This window comes from Hipposideros armiger, unplaced genomic scaffold, assembly GCF_001890085.2.
Source record: "Hipposideros armiger isolate ML-2016 unplaced genomic scaffold, ASM189008v1 scaffold_425, whole genome shotgun sequence".
NCBI classification, from domain to species: domain Eukaryota; kingdom Metazoa; phylum Chordata; class Mammalia; order Chiroptera; family Hipposideridae; genus Hipposideros; species Hipposideros armiger.
This window is the reverse complement of record NW_017731775.1, coordinates 895,751-920,739: the sequence shown is the minus strand read 5'-3', so window position 1 is coordinate 920,739 and position 24,989 is coordinate 895,751. Positions and strand designations below refer to the sequence as shown.

At 36.0% G+C, this 24,989-nt stretch overlaps 1 protein-coding gene across 1 annotated transcript in view; it reads right to left on the bottom strand.

Moving 5' to 3' along the window:
• Positions 1 to 241: 241 nt before the first annotated feature.
• Positions 242 to 24,989, bottom strand: part of LOC109394452 (short-chain dehydrogenase/reductase family 16C member 6-like) — a 37,601-nt gene continuing 12,853 nt past the window's right edge. The window contains exons 3-7 of the mRNA XM_019664533.1: positions 22,974 to 23,105; positions 15,661 to 15,760; positions 15,074 to 15,218; positions 1,996 to 2,121; positions 242 to 383 (exon numbers count right to left, since the gene is read on the bottom strand). Of these exons, the coding sequence (XP_019520078.1) occupies positions 254 to 383; positions 1,996 to 2,121; positions 15,074 to 15,218; positions 15,661 to 15,760; positions 22,974 to 23,105 (633 nt within the window). The 3' untranslated portion in view covers positions 242 to 253. The remainder of the gene's footprint in view (positions 384 to 1,995; positions 2,122 to 15,073; positions 15,219 to 15,660; positions 15,761 to 22,973; positions 23,106 to 24,989) is intronic.

Below are 24,989 nucleotides of genomic sequence, written 5' to 3'. Positions count from 1 at the left end.
TCAATTTGCATTAATATGTTTTTATAAATGTATTCATTGGAATGGCTATGATGTCCTTATTTACCAAACTAAAAAATGATCGGAAAAACTACATAATTTGAACGGCTGGAAAAATTATCAGTGTGTAAACCATGTCCTGGCCATAAGGTTGGCACTTTTGAATGTCTTGGTACACTGGAATGATTTAAGCACTAGGAGGAGTTCCAAATAGTGTATCCTTATAACATTTTATTTTATTAGTATATTTGAGGCTTCAGCTTTGGTGTTCCCTCTTGGTTTCAGTCTCAATTTCCATTGCTTTCTGTCTTCCTCTGAAAGAAGCCATGCAAGTATCTACTCCAAGGTACTCAGCAAGGGCAAGCATCATGTTTGGAGATAACATTCTGGAGAAAAGCAGAGAAAAAAAATCATAATACTTTAAGAGGAGTCAAAGAGACTTCTTTGCAAAGATTACTTTCCAAGTACACAAAGTGTGACGCCTGATTCATGCATTGCATGTGTCACTAAGTGAGAGGAATGAACAAAGAAATGCTACGTCACCTACACTGAGTGCCATCGGACATCCAGGGAGCTTGGAAAAATCCCAATGCTCAGGCCACAACTTATCCATATGTTATACACACTGAATTCTGTGGAAAGATATCCTTATTTACTAGACTAACAAAAGGTAGCAAAAACAGCAAAGAAAACCAGACTGGTTAAAGCAGAATTTCTCATGAGCGGGCCCAGGCATCAGTGTTAAATGTTCCCTAGGTGACTCCAATGTATACCTGAGGTTGAGAACCATTGCTTTAGTTCTGTGAAGATAGTGGGACTGTACCTTCACCTTAGTTCTGCTTAGATCAGCTCAGTTCTGCTCAGCCTAGCTCAATTTAGCCCATATTTATTGCACTCGTATTCTGTGTTAGGTACTGTACTAAGTGGGGTGTGCAGCTAGCCGTGGTTCAGAAAATGTGTCTTGACCTCCTGGGCATGCAATCTAGCAAGGATGACAGACGTTATCCAAACAACCCCAGGTGTAATGAATGCTACAAAAGGCAGGGACAGGTGTGATGGGATAGAACATCAAGGACTTGGATGTAGCTGTTTAGTCAGGGCAGTTCTTAAGCAAGGATGAATAGAAAGTGCCATCTTAGACCTTCCTGTGAGCATACATGTCCAGTGAATGCATGAATAAACCCAACATGGCTCAGAAGTAGGCTGAATAAAATATAAATAGTAAAGAAAGTGCTAGATCTATTAATAACATAATTTTATAATAGTGAATCTGTGTTCTCGACTTGGCTAGTAACTTACAGCCGGGGAGGAGTTTATCCTAATGGTCAGAGTTTAAGATCTGTAACAGATTTTAAACTTTGTTTTGAAACTTTATTCCAGCATGTATTAGCTGTTTCACTCTGCACAAATGACTCTTCTCATTAAACCTCATATTCCCTAAGTGTAATAAAATGCATGCAAAGCTGTCACACAGAGTCTGGCACATGTTGGTACCTGGTGAATTTTAAATGTTGTTCTGTTTTCTCCCCAGAAAAGACAGTGGACCTGGGCCGAATTCACCCACAAGTACTCTGGAACTCATAGTATTGCCTTTCATGAAGTTGTAGGTGCTCTTTCATAAGTGAAGTGATGAACTTACCAAATAGCCTTAATATTTTTCTGGCAACACTCTCAGGTTTTTTTTCCTCTATTTTCAAAATAGAATTCTAGATCAGTCAAACTAAAAGAATTCACCCATATTATTAATAATAATAACAATAACAATAACTCTTTTCTCTTGAAGTAAATAATTTGTGCTCTGTGAGGCCTAATTTTCTTAATGTCTGGAAAAACCAAGACACAGCTAGCAGTAGTCTAATAAATTGTCCTTGTGCTATTAAAGTTCTTCCTTTTACCATTCAAAAAAAAATGAAGTTGCTTCCTGGCAAAAGAGATAGCAGTGATGGGACAATTTGTTCACAATTAACCAAAATGATAGAGAGGTCGTTATTAACTTACTGTTTCAAGAGCAATGCAAAATACATAAATTTGGGCATTACTAAGTAAGGTTGTTCCTCTAAAATAGCAATTAGAGTTTTCTGGGCCACATACTCCTGTTCCAGTATAGGCAACAGAAATGGATACCTGGAATAAAAATAAAGAGTTACATTGTCAGAGTGGTACTTTTTTTTCCAGAGTGGTATTTTTTGTTGTCATCATGAGCACAAAGCATTAAATTTCAGATATGGAGTTAGTAGCTATAAATACCCAAACAAAAATGTAAATATTAGGAACTGCCTTGTATTTTCTCTCATGACCAATATGGAGAGCAGTACTAATACATTTCATTTCCTAGAGTGAACTCTCTGCCTTTACTGACTTTCTGCTATGTGATGGTCTGGGCATATGGAAGGAATTGCTTTTAGGTTTTGTGGGGGGGTTTTTTTTGTATTTTTCTTCCCTCCACCTCAAACATTAAGTAAGTGTGTACTATTAAAAAGCAAACTTGCAAAAAATAATATTTTACCAAAAAAAAATCTTTAGCATGTGTAATATGTCTTTATGTTAGGCAGACCCTAAACAGTAAGCAGAATTAGATGTTTGTGAACTCAGTGGGAGTCGAAATGGGATGAGCATATAGGTAAAGCTCCTATGAGGCATTACTTTGACACTTTATATTTTTATATCATGCTTCTCTGTTCCTTGGATCACACCTCCTCAAGAAATTCTGTTTATCTCAGCTAATTCTTGAAATCTGATCAATTGAATGTTGGCATTCTTTATATATATATATATATATTTTTTCTTTTTTGTTTTATTTTTACATTCTTTATATTTTATACTCCTAAAAGTTCTCTAGAACTGTGTCTTAAAGGGCTTCACCATTTATTAAAAGACAGTTTTCCAAAGAAAACATAAAATGGCTAACAAGTACATGAAAAGGTGCTTGGTATCACTAATCATCAGGGAAATGCAAAGCAAAACCACAATGAGTTATCACCTCACACCTGTTAAAATGAATACTATCAAGAAGACAAGCGATAAGTATTGGCAAGGGCATGGAGAAAAGGGAACCCTTGTGCACTGTTGATGGAAAGGCAAATTGGTACAAATTGGAAAACCATATGGAGGTTCCTCAAAAAATAAAAAATAGAACTACCAAATGATCCAACAATTCCACTTCTAGGTATATACCCAAAGGAACTGAAATCAGGATCTTGTAGAGATAACTGCACTCATTGCAGCTCTATTCACAATACCCAAGATATAGAAAGAGCCTAAGTGTCCATCAACTGATGAATGGATAAAGAAAATGCAGAATATTATTCCGCCATGAGAAAAAAGGAAATCCTGCTGTTTGTGACCATTTGGATGAAACTTGAGGGCCTTATGCAAAGTGAAATATTCAGGCAAAGATGAATACTGTATGATATTACTCTTATATGTGGAATCTAAAAAAGGCAAACTCAGAAACAATAGAAATGGCAATTATGTGATAGGATGGAGGTGTTAGCTAAGTTACAGTGGTAATATATTGCAGTATATAAATGAATCAATACATACATCTTAAACTACACAATGTTATATATCAATTATATCTCAATAAGGCTGGAAAGATATAATCCATACATCATTGTTTCTTTCATGCCTACCATTTTAGGATTACTGATTTTATTTTTTCTGGAGACTTTGTTTTTAGCTTTTACGTACATAGGAACTCCAAGCTTACAAAAGCCATCATTTAACATCGCTGCCGTTCTTGGCTACCATGCTGCTTCCTATTGGTTGGTCACATTTATTCTGTAGTCTTGACCATGTAGCTTTCATCTTTACCATTCTGGAAAGGCTAATGTTATGTTAACTTGTCAGAAAAAGTTTCTTAGCAAATGCGAAGCATTTTGTTTTCATCATTTAAACTCTTTCTGTCCTTCCCAGCTGTCCTCTCTGACCAGATATATTTTCTTGTGTATTTAATTCCAGAGCTTCCTAACTTTCCTGTTTAGGTTTTTCTTCTTTTCTTTTTTTCTTTTTTCTTTTTTGCACATGTTCATTTGAATTTTCTAGAATTTTATTCCCAGTACTACCACATTTTTCCTTTATGGCCATTCCTGCAGTATGGATTAGTTATTTATTATTATATTTAAAAATATTTATTTTGAAGAATTTCAATGAAACACAAGTAGGAGAGCATAATAAACAGCAGTGTGCTGGCAAATGATAAACAGTGTAAAAAATAATAAATGGAGCCACTTTAAAATGGAGCCAGAGGGCCGGCTGAGTGGTGCATTGGTTAAGAACTGGCTTGGGACGCCAGAGGGCCCCGGTTCGGATCCCACATATGAGGGCCAGTGACACTGCCCTCTACAGCTAAGATGCTGAACAACAGCTCGACCTGGAGCTGGGCTGCTGAGTCACTGGTGACGGCGTAGGCTGCAGCCCCTGTGGCAGCGGGTTGCCATGGGCTACCGTATGCAGCCAGCAGCCAGAGTGAGTGGCCAGCAGCCACAGTGAGCGGCCGTCCAGAAGCCGGTGACTGATCTGCCTCACCCAGGAAGAGCGCAATGATGGTGCCAACTTGGGCCAGTGAAGCAACGTCCTCCACAACTAGACTGAAGAACAAAAGGACAGCAACTTGTCTGTTCCCCTCCCCCCAATTCCCCAATTAAAAAAATCTTTAAAAATAAATAAATAAAATGGAGCCAGAGCTGCCATCCCAGAGGAACTGCCTTGCATGTCTTTTGCATCAAACTTTTGGAATGTTAAAACAGGACATTTGGATTGGGCATAAAACAACCTTGTGTCTCAAAGAACTGTTTGCAAAGATAACAAGAAAGCAGATATTTTGACTACTGGACTGATTGACTATAGGACTGAAAATTGAAAACATTCTTTAGAATAAACATCACTATGTTATCTACACCAATAGAAATGCCTTTCTTTTATGATGTAATTGTTCCCCTTCCCTTTCTCATAAATACCCCTTGCATTTGCCTCCTAATTGGAACACTATTGGGCTTCTGCCTGAATTAGTGCTTTCCCCGAACAGATATTTTTTGATCTCAAACAAATGCTTGTAGCCTCTCGCTTTGAAAGGCCTTTTATTTTTAGGTTAATAAGTCCCTGGGAAAGATAAAAGTGCGTACAGTTTCCAGCCTCATCTGACTTGACTCTCCAGTTTGCTCACTCTACTCAGACACAGTCATCTTCTTTCAGGTTCTTAAGTATCTGATCTTAGGGGATTTATGCAGGATACTTAGATGCTCTTCCCACTTGCTTTTTTGTTGTTGTTGTTGTTTGTATTAGTTTCAGGTGTACAAAGCAATGTAGTAGATATTCACACCCCTCACAAAGTGATAATCCCCCCAATCTACTTCCCCTCTGACATCGTATATAGCTGTTACAATACCATTGACTATATTTCCTATGCTGTACTCCACATCCTGTGAATGAATATATATATATATATATATATATATACACATATATATATATATATATAAATAATTATAATTGACATTCATTCTTATTCAGCTTTGACTTCAGTTGTACAATGCAGTGGTCAGGCATCTACACAGTCCATGAAGTGTTCTCCCTAATAAGTCCAGTGCCCAACTGGCACCCTACATAATCTTTACAACATTATTGATTGTATTCCCCAAACTGGATTTCATGTCCCTGTGACTATACTGTGACTACTAATTTGTGCTTTCTAATCCCTTTACCTTCTCCCCCATCCCCACCCCCTCCTATCTAGCAGCCATCAGTTTTTTTCCCCCTATATCTTTGAGTCTATTTCTGTTTTGTTTGTTCACTTATTCTGTTCTTTAGATTCCACATATAAGTGAGATCATATGGTATTTGCCTTTCTCAGTCTGACTTATTTCACTTAGCCTAATATTCTCTAGGTCCATCCCCATTTGCTGTTTACCTGGTTAATTCCGCATTATCCTTCAGATCTCAGTTTCTATATCACTTCCTGTGAGAAACTATCACTCACCACCCCACCCTATTTTAAATTATATGCCCCTTATCTCCTCATAAAAGTCTTTTTATTTTATAGAACTTAATCACATTATCAATTCTTACTAATATTATTTTAGTAATAATGTTAGTAAAAAAGAAGTAAGGAAAATAAATTTTAAAGAGGGAACTTAACATAATAAAGGCCACATATGACAAACCCGCACCTAATATCATACTAAGTGGTGAAAAGCTGACAGCTTTCCTCTAAGATCAGAACAAGACAAGAATGCCTACTCTTGCCACATTTAGTCAACATTAACAATGGAAGTCCTAGCCAGAACAATTGGGCAAGAAAAAAAGAAATAAAAGACATCCAAGTTGGAAAGGAAGAAGTAAGTAAAACTGTGTCCATTTGCAGATGACATTATATAGAGAAAACCCTAAAGACTACATAAAAAAACTGTTGGAACTAATAAACATATTCCGTAAATTTGCAAGATACAAAAATCAATATATAAAAATCAGTTGTATTTCTATACTCTAACAACAAACTATCAGAAAGAGAAACTAAGAAAACAATCCTATTTATAATTGCATCAAAAAGAATAAAATACCTAAGAATAAATTTATCCAAGGAGGTGAAAGAGCAGTACACTGACAACTATAAGACAGCGATGAAAGAAATCAAAGAAGACACAAAAGCCAGTTACAGATTAAGTGCAATTCCCATCAAAATTGCAAATGGCAGTTTTCACAGAAATATTGGGTTGTTGGAAAAGTCATGATGTATTTTTTCTATATTTTTTGTTGCAAAAATGTGTCATGACTTTTCTGACAACCCAGTAGAGCAAGCAATCCTAAAATTTGTATGGAACCACAAAAGACACTGAATAACCAAAGCAATCCTGAGAAAGAAGAACACAGCTGGAGGCATCACACTTTATGATTTCAAACTATATTACAAAGCTATAGTAATCAAAACAGTATAGTGCTTGCACAAAAAAAGACACACAAATCAGTGAAATAGAATAGAGAACCCATAAATAAATTTGTGCATATATGGTCAATTAATTTACAACAAAGGTGCCAAAAATATACAATGCAGGAAGGATAGTCTGTTCAATAAATAGTGTTGGGAAAACTGGACAGCCTCATGCAAGAGAATGAAACTGGACCCCCATCCTACACCATACACATAAGATTTATAAGTAATAAAATATTATAAATTCCACATAGTCAATTGCTTCTCATAGATACTTTCATTGATTTTTGCTGCATCATTGCATCATGTGTAATATTTCACTGTATGGATATGCCACATTTTGGTTATCCATTCATTAGTTTATGGACATTTGGATTGTTTCCACTTTTTAGCTGTTGTGAATAATGTGGTATGAACATCTGCATATAAGTTTTTGTGAGGATGTATGTTTTCATTTCTCCTGGGTATATGCTTAGGAGTGGAATTGCTGGGCCACGTGATAACTCCATGTTTAACATTTTGAAGAACTGTCAACCTATTTCCCAAAGCACCTGCACCAATTTACAATCCCACCAGCAAGGTGTGAGTGTTCTACTTTTTCCATATCCTCACCAACGCTTGTTATTGTCTGTCCTTTTCCTTACAGCCAGCCTGGTGGATGTGAAAAGTTATCTCATTTTGTTTTTCATAATAGCTTTATTGAGATATAATTCATATACCATCAAATTCATTATTCTAAAATGTACAATTTAGTGATTATTAATATATTCAGAAAGTCATTGGTCACTACTTAATTCGGAATATTTTCATCACTCCCAAAAGAAACTTTGTACCCCCTAGCAATCAATCCCCATTTGCTCTTCCTCCAGTCCCTGGCAACCAATAATCTACTTCCTGTTTCTGTAGATTTGCCTATTCTAGACATTTCATATAAATGGAATTATACTATATGCGGCCTTTTGTGTCTGGCTTCTTTTAAGTAGCGTAACGTTTTCACAGTTTATACATATGGTACCAGGCATTAGTACTTTATTCCTTTTTATGGCTGAATAATATTTCCATGAATGGTTATACCACATTTGTTTATCTATTCATCAGTTGATGGACATTTGAGTTTCCACTTTTTTAATATTATGAATAATGCTGCTATGAACATTTGTGTACAAGTTTTTGTGTGGACATACGTTTTCATTTCTCTTGGATATATAGATCTAGGAATGGAAATATGGTAACTCCATATTTTTGAGGAACTGCCCAATTGTTTTCCAAAGCAGCTGCACCATTTTACAATCCCACCAGCAGTGTATGAGGGTTCCAATTTCTTCATATCCTCATCATCACTTATCATCTATCTATTTGGCTGTAGCCATCCCAGCGGGTGTAAAATGGTTTTTCATTGTGGCTTTGATTTAAATTTCCCTAATGACTAATGATGTTGAACATTTTTTTTTTAAAGATTTTTATTGGGGAATCGGGGGAAGGGGAACAGACAAGTTGCTGTTGGTTTGTTCTTCAGTCCAGTTGTGGAGGACGTTGCTTCACTGACCCAAGTTGGCACCATCATTGTGCTCTTCCCAGGCGAAGCAGATCAGTCGCCGGCTTCTGGACGGCTGCTCACGGTGGCTGCTGGCCGCTCACGCTGGCTGCCGGCTACACATGGTAGCTTATGACAACCCACTGCCACAGGGGCTGCAGCGTACGCCATCGCCATCGCCAGCGACTCACGGCAGCCCAGCTCCAGGTTGAGCTGTTGTTCAGCATCTTAGCTGTAGAGGGCAGTGTCACTGGCCCTCATAAGTGGGATCCGAACTGGGGCCCTCTGGCATCCCAAGCCAGTTCTTAACCACTGCGTCACTCTGCCGGCCCGATGTTGAACATTTTTTAATGTATGTATTGATTATTTGTATGTCTTCTTTGGAGAAATGTCTACTTAGATCTTTTGCCAATTTTTAAATTGGGTTATTTGTCTTTTTATTGTTGAGTTGTCAAGACTTCCTTGTATATTCTGGATACAAGTCCCTTATCAGACATATGATTTGCAAACATTTTCTATCATTCTGTGAATTGTATTTTCGCTTTCTTCCTGTCCTTTGAAGCACAAATTGTTATATTTTGATGAAGTCCAATTTACTTAACTTCTGTTGTTGTTGTTTGTATTTTGGTGTCACAGCTAATAAATCATTGTCTAATCCAAGGTGTTTTTTGTTTTTTTTTCTTCCCGTAAGAGTTTTATCTCTTACATATAGGTCTGTGATGTATTTTGAGTTAATTTTTCTATATGGTGGGTAGTAGGGATCAAACATTATTCTTTAGCACCTGGCTGTCCAGTTGTCTCAGAACCATTTGTTTAAAAGGCATTTCCTCATTGAATTGTCCTGGTAGCTCTGTTGAAAATCAATTGAGCATAATTATAACAGTTTATTTCTAGACTCTCAATTCTATTCCTTTGATCTATATATCCTTAGCCCAGTATCACACTGTCTTGAGTAGTGTAGCTTTGTGGTAAGTTTTGATACTGGGAAATCTGATTCACTCCAACTTTATTCTTCTTTTTCAAGATGGTTTTGGTTTTTTGGTCCATTACATTTACATATAAATTTTAGAATCAGCTCATCAATTCCTGCAAAAAAGGCAGCTGGGATTCTGAGAGTAATTCCCTTGTATTTGTAGATTAATTTGGAGAGTATTGGCATCTTAATGATAGTAAGTCTTCCAATCTATAAACATGGGATATATTTCCATTTATTTAAGTCCTCTTTAATATCCTTCAAAGATATTTTGCAACTCTCAGAGTATGTTTTGTACTTTTCTTGTTAAATTTATTACTAAGTATTTTATTATTTTTGATGCTATTGTGGATGGAATTATTTTATTAATTTTAGTTTTAGATTGTTCATTAAAGGTATATAGAAAGACAATTATTTTTTGTATATTGATCTTGTATATTTCTTGCAACCTTATGTAATTTATTTCTTTGATCTAATAATTTGCCTGTACATGTGTGTATTCCTTAGGATATTCTATAAATACAAGGTTATGTCATCTGAGAATAAAAGTAGCTTTACTTCTTCCTTTCTAATCTGGATACTTATTTTTTTTCATATTCCTGCCTAATTGTTCTGTTAAACAGGAATTGAATTAGAGTGGTGAAAGCAGACATCCTTGTCTTGTTCTTGATCTTAGGGTAAAAACATTCAGTCTTTCATTATTAAGTATGATGTTAGCTGTAGGTTTTTGTTCGTTTTTTTTTGCTCCTTATCAGGTTGTAGAAGTTCCCTCTATTCCTACTATCTTGGGTGTTTTTATCATGAAAGTGTTAGATTATCATATGCCTTTTCTGTGTCTATTGAGGTGATCATGTGGCATTTATTCTTTATTCTATTGATGCGATGTGTTACATTAAATTATTTTCATGTTAACCCAACCTTGCAAAATTCTCAGGATAAATTCCACTTGGTTATGGTGTATTATCACTATTATATGTTGCTGGATTCAATTTCTAGTATTTTGTTGAGGATATTTATATTTATATTCATAAGGGGCATTGATCTTTAGTTTTATTTTCATGTGATGTCTGTTTGATTTTAGTATCAAGGTGATACTAGCTTCATAGAGTGAGTTGGGGAGTGTTAAGTCCTGTTTTAGTTTTGGAAACATTTTTGAAAGTTTGGTATTAATTCTTATTTAAATGTTTGATAGAATTTACCAGTGAAGCCATCTTGACCTGAGATTTTCCTTGTGGAGAGTTTTATAGATTACTAATTCAATCTCTTATTTAACTCAATTTGGTATTTTTTATTTCCTCTTAAGTCAGATTTGTTAGTTTGTGTCATCTGAATTATCTAATTTGTTGTTATGTGGTTGTACTTAGTATTTTCTTATGATTTTTTTTTCTTTCTGTCAGAAGTGATGACCTTTCCTTTATTCCTGATTTTAGTACTTTGAATCTTCTCTCTTTTCTCTTTCTTTGGTCAGTCAATCTAAGGTTTCATTAATTTTGTTATCTTTTCAAAGAACCAACTTTTGGTTTCATTGACTTTCTCGTTCTCTATTTCATATATTTCTGCTACAAATTTTATTATTTCTGCTTGCTTTGGATTTAATGTACTTCTGTATTTTATGGTTTATTAAGGTGGAATATTTGTTACTCATTCAAGATTTTTCTTCTTTTCTTAATGTAGTCATTTACAGCTATAAATTTCCCTCTAAACACTGCTTTAGCTGCATCCCATAAGTTTTGCTATCTTATATTTCCACATACTGATAAATCTCAAAATTTTCCTGGTGTTGATTTCCAGTTTCATCCCATTTTGGTCAGAGAACATGCTTTGTATGATTTCATTCCTTTCACATTTATTGGTGGTGGTTTGATGGCCTGGCATATAGTCTGTCCTAGAGAATAGTATATGTGTATGTGGGAATAAGGTGAGTTCTACTGTTGTTAGGTGGAATGTTCTATAGGTGTGTATTTTGCCTACTTAGTTCATAGTGTTCTATGCCCTTTTGCTCATAGGGCATGCTTTAATGATTCTTAAACTATAATTTTTGAGTTATTAGAGGTTTTTCTAGAGCATAAATGTACATCTTAACCTATCAGAAACGACTTCAGATTTATACTACTTAAATACCAGTGAGATACAAAAACTTTACTAGATTTACTTTACTCCTTTGCTACTAGCTATATTATCTCTCCCACTTTTGTGTTACTGTTATACATAATATATATATATATATATATATAATAAACCCAACAATACATTGTTTTAATTATTACTTTATAAATTTTATCTTTTAAAGAAACTGAGAGAAGAAAGGAGAAAAAATATATACCGGGGATGCCAAAAAATGTATACAAGTGGACACTTTGGCCAATGTTGCTCAAGCAGTAGTTTACCATAACCAGAAGTGTCTGGACATTGATGATAACCATTTGAGCACCTCTTTTAATTGCAGAAGTCATATGTGACTTGTATTCATCTTTTGTTATTGGTATATATTGAGTATTACAATTTTAATAGTTTTTTTCTTTCTTAAAATGTATATGCTTTTTTTGGCATCCTCTATATTTATAGACTTTGTTATATCAATCTTCTCCATTTTTTATTTTCTTTATTTCTTCCTGCAAGTTTGAGTTACCATCTGGTGTCATTTCCTTACTTCACTATAGATTTGTCACCTCCTTCTCCTTTGTGATCTTATTGTTAAAAACATATTGTTAAAAATATACATTTCTATATGATATAGGCCTAATAATACTATTATGTCCATATTGTTTATATATTTCATTTTAAAATCAGTTAAGAAAAGGAAAGAAATATGTACTTATGCATATTTACCTATTTTAAAATTACCTCTTTTATTACCTTTACTGGCACTCTTTTTCTTCATGTGGATTCAAATTATTCTCTGGTGTCACTTACTTTCAGCCTGAAGAATTTCTTGTAGTATTTCTTATAAGGAGAAATGCTAGCAACAAATTCTTTCAGTTTTTATTTTCCCTTAATTTTTTACTTCATTTTTGCCTTGTTTTGCCTTAATTTTTTGCAGCATAGTTTTGCTGGGTATAAGGTTCTTGTTGACAATTTTTTTCCAGCACTTAGAATATATAACTTTACTGCCTTATGACTTTTATTGCTTCTATTGAGAAATCATCTGTTGTATTTGGGCTCCCTTGTACATAATGAGTCATTTTTCTTCTTGTTCCTTTCAAGATTTTCTTTTTGTTTTCATTTTTCAACAATTTGAATATACAATGTGTCTCTGTATGTAACCTCCTATGTTTATCCTACTTGGAGTAAATTTAGCTTCTTGAATATATAAGTTAATTTTTTTTCATTAAATTCGGTATGTTTTCAGCCATTATTTCTTTGAATATTTTTTTCGTCCTTTCATTTCTTTCTGTTACTCTCCTTTTTAGGTGATATGATTTATGGTGTCCCAGATTTCTCTTAGTCTCTGTTCACTTTTCAGTTGTTTTTCTTTTCCACTCCCAAATTTATATTGGTTCTTTTCCACTGTCAAGTTTCCATTGGGTTCTTTTTTATTCCAAAAATAATTTCTATCTATCTATTGATAGCTGATGAAACATTGTCATACTTTTTTTTCCATTTTAAAAAATGGATTCTTTTAGATCTTTGAATGTATTGATGATAGCTGCTTTGAAGTTTGTCTGCTAAATCCAACATCTGGGTCCCCTTGAAGGTAATTTATATTGCTTACATTTTTCCCATGTATGGCTTGTGTCTTTGCATATCTTATACTTCGTTGTTAAAAAGTAGACATTTTAGATAACATTGTAGCAAGTTTGAATAATAGTCCTCGATATAGTTTGTTGTTAGGGTTCTTTGCTTGCTTATTTATTTAGTGACTTGGCTGGACTAGTTTAGTGAAGTCTATCTCTCCTGTAATGTGTAGCTTCAGATGTCATTCCTTGGAGGATGCCACCTTAGGCATGCATACAATCTTCCTGACTGTTAAGGATAACTGAACTGTGATTTTAGCCAGGCAATCTTTGATTACCTCTTCTCTTAAGTTTCTAGCTCATCTGCCTCTATTTCTAGCATACCCAGCTCTTAATATACAATTAATATACAATGGTTGCACTATTTTCTTATAGTGCTCTGACCTCTGGTCTTATGCACTTGAAATTAGGTCCCATACCAGAGACAGAGAGACCCCAGTGTTTGAGGCTGACTTTAACCCTCACCTGGCAGAACCTCTGTGTTATGAAACAGGAGTTGGGTATGATGAGAAACTCACTCTTAACTGAATTGACCCTATTGAGCAGGATCTGAGGGTTGGCAGGAAGTAGTGTTACCACCTGGCTGCTGCCACCACCCTGTATGGGTCTTCCACAATGCAGAGCCTTAAAGGTTGGGGGTCTGCCAATGTTTACTGTCTAGTAAGTCTACCCAAAATAAGTCTTCTACCTTAAGAAGATAGGAGAGATGGGACCTGTCACTTGGCTGCTGAAATTACTGGTGTGGCTCTCCAACAATAAAGAGCTGCTCTGGAAAGAGGAATTGCTCTCTTCACCAACAGCCTCTCCTCACATCTTTCCTGCTTAGTGGGAGTTGGAGGTAGAGGGACAAATATTGTTTGGCTGAGTCTATCCACACAATGTCGGCCTTCCACAGAAAATGGGATCTTCTGATGTTCACTTGCTGTCAAAATAGCCAGAATAGCTCTTTTACCTCAGGGAGCTAGGGAAGATGGAAACTGCTACTTGGTTGCCAAGCACACTGAAAGAGTTATTCTGCAAGGCAGAACAGTAGGTAGATAGGTGTAATCTCTAGCCCCAGTGCCATTGCCTCCCAGTGTTCTTACTGAATTTCCATAGATTTTCTTGCATAAATACATCTCAATCTGTTCATGCCCTTCGATCAATCTTTAAAAGTTTTTAATGATTGTCTTTGCTAATCATGACCAGCTAAATAAAGAGATATTCCCCCTCTGTATTATGTCAACTCTTCACCTCCTGTTTTAGCACTTTCTATTTCACTTATAGTTGCACTAGACTCTAAATAGCCTTATTGCTTTCTAGTCATCCTTTTTGTTGGCTACCTCTTTTCTGTAAATATTGCTGATTCACATCATTTAGATCATGTCCAATCCCTTTTGGCAATTTTAATGCTAAATCATTTTTATACTTTTCAATATAGTCTACTGATTGTCTCCTTTCTGTAAAAGCCCTCATGTTTCATTTGCATCCTCGTTTGGACTGTGCTGCCAAATGTAACCTTTACATCAAAATACCTTCCCCAATACTTCCCCACATATATTAATCAATCTTACAAAATATTTTACCTTTTGGATTATTTTTACTTCAGTATACTTGTTAGGAAAGAAATAATCTTCTCAATACTACAATGCTTCTCACTACCAATTTTTCTGTTAGATTGTAATTTCTGATTAGCAATTTAGGTTTAAGTTTTCACCATACCATAAACTTTATAACCATCTTATTGTCCGTAATTGAATAAATTCATTAACTTAATACATATTGAATTTTTTTCTTTCACTAAATTAGGCATTCAAATTATTTCTTTTGTTTTACTGTCCATATTTCAAAACTTCAAAACAAAAAGATGACAGCTGACACATATTGAAAGATTATTATAAGAGCAAAGATTACTATAAGAATTCACTTACTTGGTTGTAGCACCATCAAACATTCCAGTTTTGATGAAATATGGACAAACAATAGTGGTTTTAATATTACTTTTCTGTATCATTTTTAATTCTAAGAAGAGAGACTCAGCAAAGCCAAAAGCTGCAAATTTGCTTGAACAATAATCTGAAACAAAGTGAAGAATTATTAGTAATAGAATTTGACAAGTTAATTTCTGGAATTATTTTAAAAAATGAAATTTCCTTTTCTCTGATCTATCCTTGGGGACAAAGCATCACCGTTGAAGTCATTTTTGTGGCCATTCTATTCCTATATCTCCACATTATATACCCAACAACAAGATGGAAATTATTTCAGTTTCTCTTAATCCAAGAAGACTAATGAGCCAAGAGTTACATTCTTCTCTTCGTTTTTTAAAAAGAGAATATCTCCCCTACCATTGCCATTTTAAATAAAAAAATGGAAAGGAATGCTGGTGTTAAGAATAGAGCCAAATATACCAGAAATTTTCCCTTGTTGCAGGAAGTGTTTCTATACCTTGGAGGAGTCCTAATTTCTGGGTACCATGGACTGGTAATATAAAGGCACACGATAGTAAAATACTCACCTGTTAGTCCATTAATACCAATTAGTCCTGCTACACTTGAAATACAGACCAAGTGACCATGGTTAGCTTCCATCATGGCAGGAAGGAAGGCCTTACAAGTCTGGGAGACATAAATATACTGTGTCAATATTTCATTCATTTGTTATTTGCTCAGTAAGTATTTGATGAATTTTACAGTTTCATTTGATAAATAGTTATTTAACACTTATGAGGTGTTAAATTCTGTGGCAGTACAAAATAGTCACTGGTACCATGTAGTCACTGTTCTCAAGGATCTTAAAATTTATTATATATTAATCTTTAAGAAATACTATTTGACTTGTTTTTCCTTTTAAGTTAACTGTACCAATTGAATTAAATCAACATTTAACATTTATAGCTTGCTAAAAAATATTTAAAATTTAGTTTTTCTAGTATGCTGAGCTCTTCCTTGTAGTTTTCAGCAATTTGTATTAAAATTTAATCACATTCGCTTTCCTGGCTTTACTATAAACAAGATTCCTCCTCACGCCAATGGACTGGCAGAATGGGAAAAACTGATCAAGGAAAGGTGAATTTCAATGCAAGGAAAACACACTCTGATAAATAAAGTGCTTGGGAATTGTCTACCATTACTTAGATATATTTTTAACTATTTTGGTAAAATTCACTTATTCATCCTCAAGTGAGGTACTAATTCAGTATACTAAGTTCCCATGCCATGAAAAAGTCCCAATTCTCTTACCCCTGTGCTTCTTAGGTTCTCTTAGGGGACTTTTCCATTCTCTTTTCTCCTGATACTGGGATCTTTTATCTAACCTCTATTCAGAAATAATAATCCAAAACTTGAAAATAAGGCAAAGGAATGATTGTGTGACTTTCAAATACTGGAGCATTTTTTAATAATTTTGCCTGAGGTTTATATAACTCTCTTGGCAATGTAACTTAGTTTTACTAATTATTAGGACCCAGATATTTCCCAATTGTGTTAAATTAGAAGTTAACATATAGAAAACTAATAGATGTAATTTCTTTCTTTGTCTTCTTTCTTTCTCTTTCTTTCTTTTTTGTCTAATAGAAAAAATAATCCCAGAGGTAAGAGTTTAGTGATGTTATTTCAGCATTCTTTTATTGACTATACAAATCCAAATCCCTCATATCATCAATTTATCAGCTGTGTTATTTGGCTCGTTCTCAGAAAAATGAGTTAAATAAAACCTTGGCAGACAAACCTCACCATCTATTTCTATGAGATTTATGGTTTTAACAAAGTCAGAATTTTGTGTTAAAAGTTTCAGGGAATCTGCTGAGATGTGCTTACCTACAAGGACCCAGTAGATCAGAGAGCAGCTGCTGGATCAAAGAATGTCACCTTTACTTTCAGCATCTTTTTGGTGTCACTAACCTTTTTCCAGAACTACTGAATGGACTGATGAGTTTCTGCTTAGATATGGACAATGGGCCTCTTCTGACATTTCATGTTTAAGTGGCGTAGCATTTTATATGTGTCTCTTGTGGTGACGACATGTTTGTTTTTCAAAAATTAAAAAATATTGTTACATCAGTCATTACTGCAGGCCAGTTAGAAATGGTAAAAGCTGGTTATTATCTTTTAGCACAACTGTGTGAAAAATTCAGCCTGGGCCCCAGAGGGCATCTCCAGGGCAATCATCTGGTAGACCTCATGAGATGTAGGGACTGGAAGCCTGGGTATGGAGGTCTAGCTGCAGCGTCATTATGGGTGTCTGAAAGTTTGTCAGCTTTCAAGAAGGTGAAGCTGAGTAATGGAATTGAAGGCATGTGTCAGGGTTACTTTTGATAAGGTATGTTGTGGGTTGAGGCAATGAAACTCCCTAGGTGAAAGGGAGAGAAAGTAGTGGCCTATAACAGTCTGCCATATGGATGAACACTGGTAAAATTTAAAATGATCAGGGTAAGCAGTTATCTACTCACAGGGATCTGATCACTTGCAGTTCAGTTTTGTTTATTTTCTTCACAAGGGTTGGTTTTTAAATATCTGTATTTGTATTTGCTTTTGAACAAAGGCTAAAGTTGCTACCAGGTTTCTGTGTCCAACTGAGAAAGTTTTCCTTCCCAGAGAAAAAGTGACTAAGTATTTCATGGGTCTGTCTGTGTTTACAGCTCTATGTATCAGTGGAGGGCTTTTAAGGACACTTTATAAGATGAATTTATCATAGAAACCCATCATTTGTTCTTACTATGTAGATACCCACCATTAAAGGGAAGAAAAAGGAATACAAATGAGTGTTCAGTGAGCAATTAGTCATCAAAAATGCATTAATGAAACTTTTTAAACTGATTTTTAACCAGAGAACTTAATAGAAAATTATACATCGATCCAGGTTTACACATTACTCATAATCAAGGTAAATCGGTGAACTGATGAGATTTGTTTGATAAACAGCAATTTTCCCTGATTCTATCACCTGTGAGATGTAATACAAATAAAAAGCATCAGATTTGCTTGATTTTTTTATTGAATTTGATGTGAGACTTGGTTTTTCTCAGGAAAAACCTAATTAATAACCTTTCTAAATTTTTTCATACGGTCATGGGTCAAGTAAGGTATCATTTTTTTCCACAAAATATTTCAGGTTATGAAGATTGCAAGTATGTGTTTAGTTAAGTTGAATTACAACAAATGATGACTTTATTATTAAAAAAAGGATTGGTGTTTTTTAACTTGAGACCGTTTTGCCAATTGTTTGTACTTAGTTCACTTGTACTCTTTTACAACTATTTGATGTCATCTTTTTGAGAACCTTTTAATATCTCAAATGATTGTGCTACTCTGTAGTGCACTTAAATGGCTTGAAGACTTTAGGATAATATCAAGTTGGGTGTATTTATGAGAAATCTTTGGTTACCCATAAAGTTTCAAAAAAAAATTTTAAACTTATAATGCAAAGGGACAGAGTCAACTAGCACAGTTTTGACTTGTTTTTGTAAAGCTTGAATTGAGAAGGTAAGCTCAATGTGGCATAAATGAGATCTTGTAATATGATGACAAAGTTCATTATATTTTAACTTATGGTGGAAAGCTAAACATGATATTGCTTTATAGCTATATGTATATTTCTATGTGTTTCAGGTCATATATATATATATTAATGCGTATTAAAATTAATAAGCAAAATAAATGTATGTATGATTAAGATTTGGGGCCTGGAAGCTTAAAATTGGCTTTGGAATATTCAGTCTGCCTTAAAAAATTGGTTTTAAAAGGCTGTTTTTTACTTTTGTATAATCTGCTCAGAGAGTGGAGGTTCTTGTCAGAATATTCTGAGCCCTTAAACTAACTTTGTCATGCTATTGAATTGTTAAAACAGAGGACAAAGACTTGTCACATCTTAAAGATCTAGGTCTCTTATTTACTATAATGTTAACTTCTGTTAGGTTTATTTTTTAAAAATACCTTTATTGTCACGCTAGCTATTAAGTTATCCAATATAATCATTCAGCTATGTTTTTGTTTAGAAAAATAAAACTGTGGAGGTATTATGCATTCAAAGTCATCTTTGGCACTTCTTAGGTGACCAAAGTAGCCTAGGCCTGTTCCCTCAGCTGAAATCTATGAAATGGCAATCAGTAGCAACAGGGATGCTAGGAACAATGAGGTCTATTTGGTATGTACCACGTTTCTTCATTAGCTGAGCCCTGTGTTAGGAACTGCCCTAAGGAAATGTGGGGAAAGTTGTCAGGTAAAAAGAGAAAGTCAACCTTTCCCGAGTAAATTTACTAACACAAATATGCTCCATCAGAAATTGTACACTTGCCAGAGTGGAGAGAAGGGCTTTGGTGATTTGTCAGAGCTCTCACTGAAATGATTAACCAAATCTGTATGAAATAGTAATGTATTACACCTCTATAAGACGTTTCTACTTTCAACAATTGATATTTCTAGTTACGGAAATAAATTCATCTAATCCATTTAGATTTGTCCTCAATAGGAAGTTTCTGGACTCCCCTCATGATGTCTGAAGGAGCTGGTGTAACCGGCCAGAAATTGTGTCTGTGGAAGACACAGTACAGCAGGACACTCTAAAAGTCACACTGGAAAGGACTGTGCCAAGCAGTCGACTCATTGGTAAAGGCTTCCTGGTGTGAGCTGACATTGCCACTGTGAGGGGATCCTCAATAGGGGCTGAGTCAGGTGCCTAGGGCCTCTTTATACCAGAAGCCATTGACAGCATGAAAGCAGACTCTGACCAGAATCCAGCAGAACAGAAATAATTATATAGGGCTGGATTATGGAATCAATGAGGAACATTTAAACGTGCTCAGTGTTCTATTTTCTCATGGTCATATGAAGAAGTCTTTTTCCTTGGTGATCTGTTTTTAATCTTCAATTTGGGGAAGCTATACTTATGCAAGCTGCAATGAAACTCTCTGAAAGGTACCTCATTCCAACCATTACTTTCAAAATTCTGGAAAAGTATCTTATGGGGAAACTTAGTGTAGATTATAAACTAACAAATCCTCAGAGGAATGTGAGGATGGTGGTGATTTCATTCTGAACTTGGATTTCAGATGAATATCTTCATAATGGATTAAGCTTAGACAACTATATGGAAAGTCATTGACTTATCCTAACTGCCATAAATTCATAAACAATCAAGCCATTTTTATACATAACATGAAAAATATTAATTTTCCTGTCCACAATCTACTTAGGGCAGTAAGCAGATTCTATTACAATGCCTTACTGGGGTCCTTCGTCTTTCGTGGCCATGTACTCATTTTTATAAGTTCAATAAGAATCAGGCCTTATTCTCACCAGGATATAATTGAAGAGATTGTTAGTACAACCAGAGCACAAGTGTGTCATATATAAGAATATGTTTTATTTAATCATGTACGGCAAGACCACATTTTAAGGATATAGGGCTTAGAGTTCATATGTGGAACAAATGCTTACTAAGCTACCTTTCCAGGAAGCTGGGCTGATAACTGTTCTGTGGCTTACAGGGTCCCTCCCAGCTTTACAGGTATTAAGGAAGGTCATTTCCTAGCAGGCCAGAAACCTTGGCAGAATTGAGGGACCTCAAAAACAAATAAAATCTGTCATATTTAGAAATACTACAGGCAAAACTTGGTGGAGATATTTTTCGGTTTTGGTTCCTTAGCCTTGGAACACATGAGCTAATAAGAGCATTAAAAATAATTTTAAAAAATCTTTGGGAGGTGAATGAAGATTCTTTCCAAAATCTTCAGATGGAAGTTTATTCTCTGGTTTTAGTGGTTGCTCATCATCATCTCTCTCAAGATTTGTTGACCTTCAGCAAAAAGGCTATGTGTGTTTATTAACACCTTTTACTGCAACTATGTAAATGAATCAAGCCAAACAGATTAAAATACACAATATCAAGGTACAAGTTAAGAGACCATGAGGCCCGAGGGATGAGAAGGAGCCACCACATAAGAGGCAGGAGAAAGAATATGTTTGTCAGAAAGAACAGCTTGTATAAAGACCCTCATATCGGAAAGAGCTTGATGTGCCGTAGGGTCTTCTCAGAATACTTGGAATATGGAAAGCGAGCAGAAAGTAGAGAAAGTGAGAGGTGGGCGACAGACGAAGGAGGCTATTACCACATCACATAGGGGCTTACAGGCCTTGTTAGGTAACTGTATGTTATTCCAAGTGCCTTTGGAATGCTCTGAACATTTTTGAACAGTAAAGTGAGAGGATTTGGTGAACGATCACCTTGTTCCCATCTGAAGACAGGTGAGAAGACACCAGTGTTGAGGATGGAAGGCCATGTTGAGCTGCTCACAAGAGGTAACAATGTTTTGGACCAGGACTAGCAGCAAAGAAGGAGAGAAATGAGTGCGCTTGAGCATGTTTTGTAGGGAGAGCCAAGGATGTTGGCATTAGGGCAATGGCGGAATCAAGTATGGCTTCTAGATTTGTGGTGTGATTAGATGTGGTGTCCCTAGCGTTATTTGCCAAGGTAGTATTTCCCTTTCCCCAAAGAAGTTTTGAGGTGGGGTGGGAGAGGGAAAGAAATCAGTGAATTTCGCAAAGTTTTATGGAACACCTATTGTATGTCAAGCACTGTGCTAGGTGCTCACTAAGTATTGGTTAAAAAAGATTTGTTCGTCTCCTGTGGGGCTTTCCAGTGACCAAGAAAGAAGATCAAGGAAATAGTTCTGAGGGCCTCAGAGAGTAGCTATAGAAACATTGAGTGGAAAAAAGGAGGAGCCTGGGAAACCTAAAGCAAACCGTTCTAAGGCCTCTGCTTGGAAGCACAGAGTACTGAAGCCCTGCCTCTCTCTTCATTCCCCAGCCACCTGTGCTTCCTGCATGCCCCACCCCTACTGGTGCCTGTTCATTTTCTCATAGCTTCAAGTATAAGCCCTCTTGGTGGAAACTCAACACAAGTCTCCTTCACCCTCCTATCCATCTTCCAGAGTTGCATTGTAGATGGTAGCCTCTAGACATATGTGGCTATTTAAATATGCATTTATGTGAATTAAGTTACGTAAAATTAAGAGTTTTGTTCCTCAGTCCCCTCAACCATATTGCAAGTGCTCAATGATCATGGTTGACTGGAGGCTGCCATATTGAAAGCATAAAAAAAGAATATCTCCTTTATCACAGTTCTACACAACAGTGCTGGTCTAGATACTGTAGACCTGAAGGAAGGAACCCTGAGCTATATATTTTTCTAATTCTTCTTCTTATGTGAAGAGGCTTTCCCTTCTCTCTTGCTTCTTCTTCTGAAAGCTTGGGCTATCACTTAGCAGTTGCAGGGCCTTGGGTAAGTCATTTAAACCTTTTGAGCCTCAGTTTCCTTATGTGTAAAATCAGAATGAAAATGGCACCATGGCTACCATGTGCAAGAAAAGAACTTAGAGAAGTGCCTGGCATCCAGTTAGAGCTTATTTCCTTTGTTATGATGCCCAATCGTGCATGAACATAATAAACCACCACTCTAAAAATAGCCACTTTCTTTCTGCACAAGCTCCTCTGTCACTCATGAACAAATTAAATTTATTTTGTGTAATGGCTGTCACATTCTGTTTGTATTTTGGTAGGAAGATTTCGGAATAGCTTAGCATGTCTTCGGACCAAACGAGAGAGAGTGCAGGGAAAAGCCCTACCCTGAGAGTTTGGAAAAGGGCAAGAACAGGAAAAACTAGCCTGAGTGTGTGTCAAGGTGAAACCTGGACAGGATGAGAGGTCATTAGCTTATCAACGCGAAACTCACAAATGATATATTTACGGATAAACGGCTGAACAGATGTTTACAAAAATACATGGAGTTTTCATACTCATCAAGAAAAGAAAATGAAAAAGGATGCAGATTTACCCAGAAATGAGACAAGGCATTTATAAGAAATGATCTTTCCACCATGTCATCTGGGATGTTGAGAAACAGCTTTCCCGTCACAATTCCAGCATTGTTAATGAGAAGGGTCACGTTACCGACTTCTTTTTTAACCTGGACAGAAGTGAGGCAAACATTAATTCATTTGGGAGTGGTATGTTTTCATATTTATTTTTCCAGGTCATCGGTTTTTTCCTCATTTTATTCAGGGAGTTTCTTTTAAACCAGGTATTTGTTTGATTTTGCACATAGAAAACCAACCATTTTAAAGTAACCTTATGATCAAATTATACTAAAAAACACTGTGATTTGTCAATTTTGCTTAAAGAATTAAAGAAGTGTGTGTGTGTGTGTGTGTGTGTGTGTGTGTGTGTGTGTGTGTAGAGATGACCTAATATGGCAACATCTTTTCTCTACCTCCTATTTCTGTTATGCCACTAAGCCCTTCCTGCTGGGTGCTAATGCCAGGGGTGTTGTATGAGTGGTCTCTCCTTGTATGCCTCCAGATGTCTTCCTTCAGATGACAGTTAGGACTTCCCTCAGCCTGGTGTGTCTTAGACACTTCTATTAGTGTCTTCTTCCTGACTCATCTGTGAATCGGGTAGCAGGAGCACATCCTATCCCACTGGAGCCTGGCCAGTGCTTGGCATGAAGACACCCCAAACACAGATGTGTTTGGCCCACTGCCCAGAGACCTCTGTGAGCCTGTGTACTTCTATCCAAAAGACCTCTCTAGATCTAATTCCTGTCTGAGGCTAATGTTTCCCTGAGGTCCACAGCTGTGCTGCAGCAATTTCCTTCCCCCTTCCCCTCTGCATTGCCCACCTTGCCTGATTGCATAATCCACAATCTACCACCAGCCCTACTCAGAAGAAAGCGTTCTCCAGGAAACACTGCAGGGGCCGTTTTTCTCTCTTTCACCATTTTGTCTCATATCATAGCTTTGTAGGCAACATCGACAAAGCTGACCCAGAAGCAAAGCACGACGCATGTTTAAATAATTTGAATACATTTTTTTTTTTGCCCCGAATTAGATCTTCTGTGCTGATGCAGCCATCTCTTTCTTTGTTTCTGAACAGAAAGCACTTCCTGCCTTCACTTGATTTTCTAGTTCCTGGTTAACACACTGCTTTGTGTTGAGCTTTCCAGATAATAAGATTGGGACATATTAGGTAAATATTGCTCCTGATATAGTCAAGCCAAACAAGCTATGACAGAAATGATTAATATTGCTGAGCTGACGTTGGGCTGAGGGATTAGACTCTTCTACTTTGGGAAGATGCAAGACAGAGGAAGACATGCAGAAGAGGCTAAGCCATCCCATTGGCTTGAGGAGAAAATCAGTGTGTACAAGTGCTCCGTCTTAGACCAATTGTGAGGGAGAAACATGGGCCTGAGAAAGAGGTGGAATCTTTAATGTAAGACATTCTTGAATATTTAAGAAAAACCTGATGGTCGCTGTCATCCTGTCTAAGACCTAGGAAGGGCAGGTAACTATAATGGAGTATCACTTGTTCATAAAGAAGAATGAAATCTTACCATTTGCAATGATATGGATGGACCTAGACAACATTATGCTAAGTGAAATTAGACGGAAAAAGACAAATACCATATGATCTCACTTATATGTGGAATCTAAAGAATAGAATAAATGAGCAACGTAAACAGAAATAGTCTCAAAGATATAGAGAAAAAACTGAGGGTTGCTAGTTGGGAGAGGGATGGGGATGAGGGAGAAGGTGAGGGGTTTAGAAAGCATGATTGGTAACCATGAGATTATGAAAGACAGTTTGGGAAATATAATTAATAATGTTGTAAAGATTTTGTAGGGTATCTGATGGACACTTTTCTTATTAGGGAGACAACTTCATGGACTGTGTAGATGCCTGATCATTACACTGTACACCTGAAGCTGAAGCTGAGTAATAGTGAATGTCAACTATAATTTTATATATATATATATATATATATATATATATATATATATATATATATATA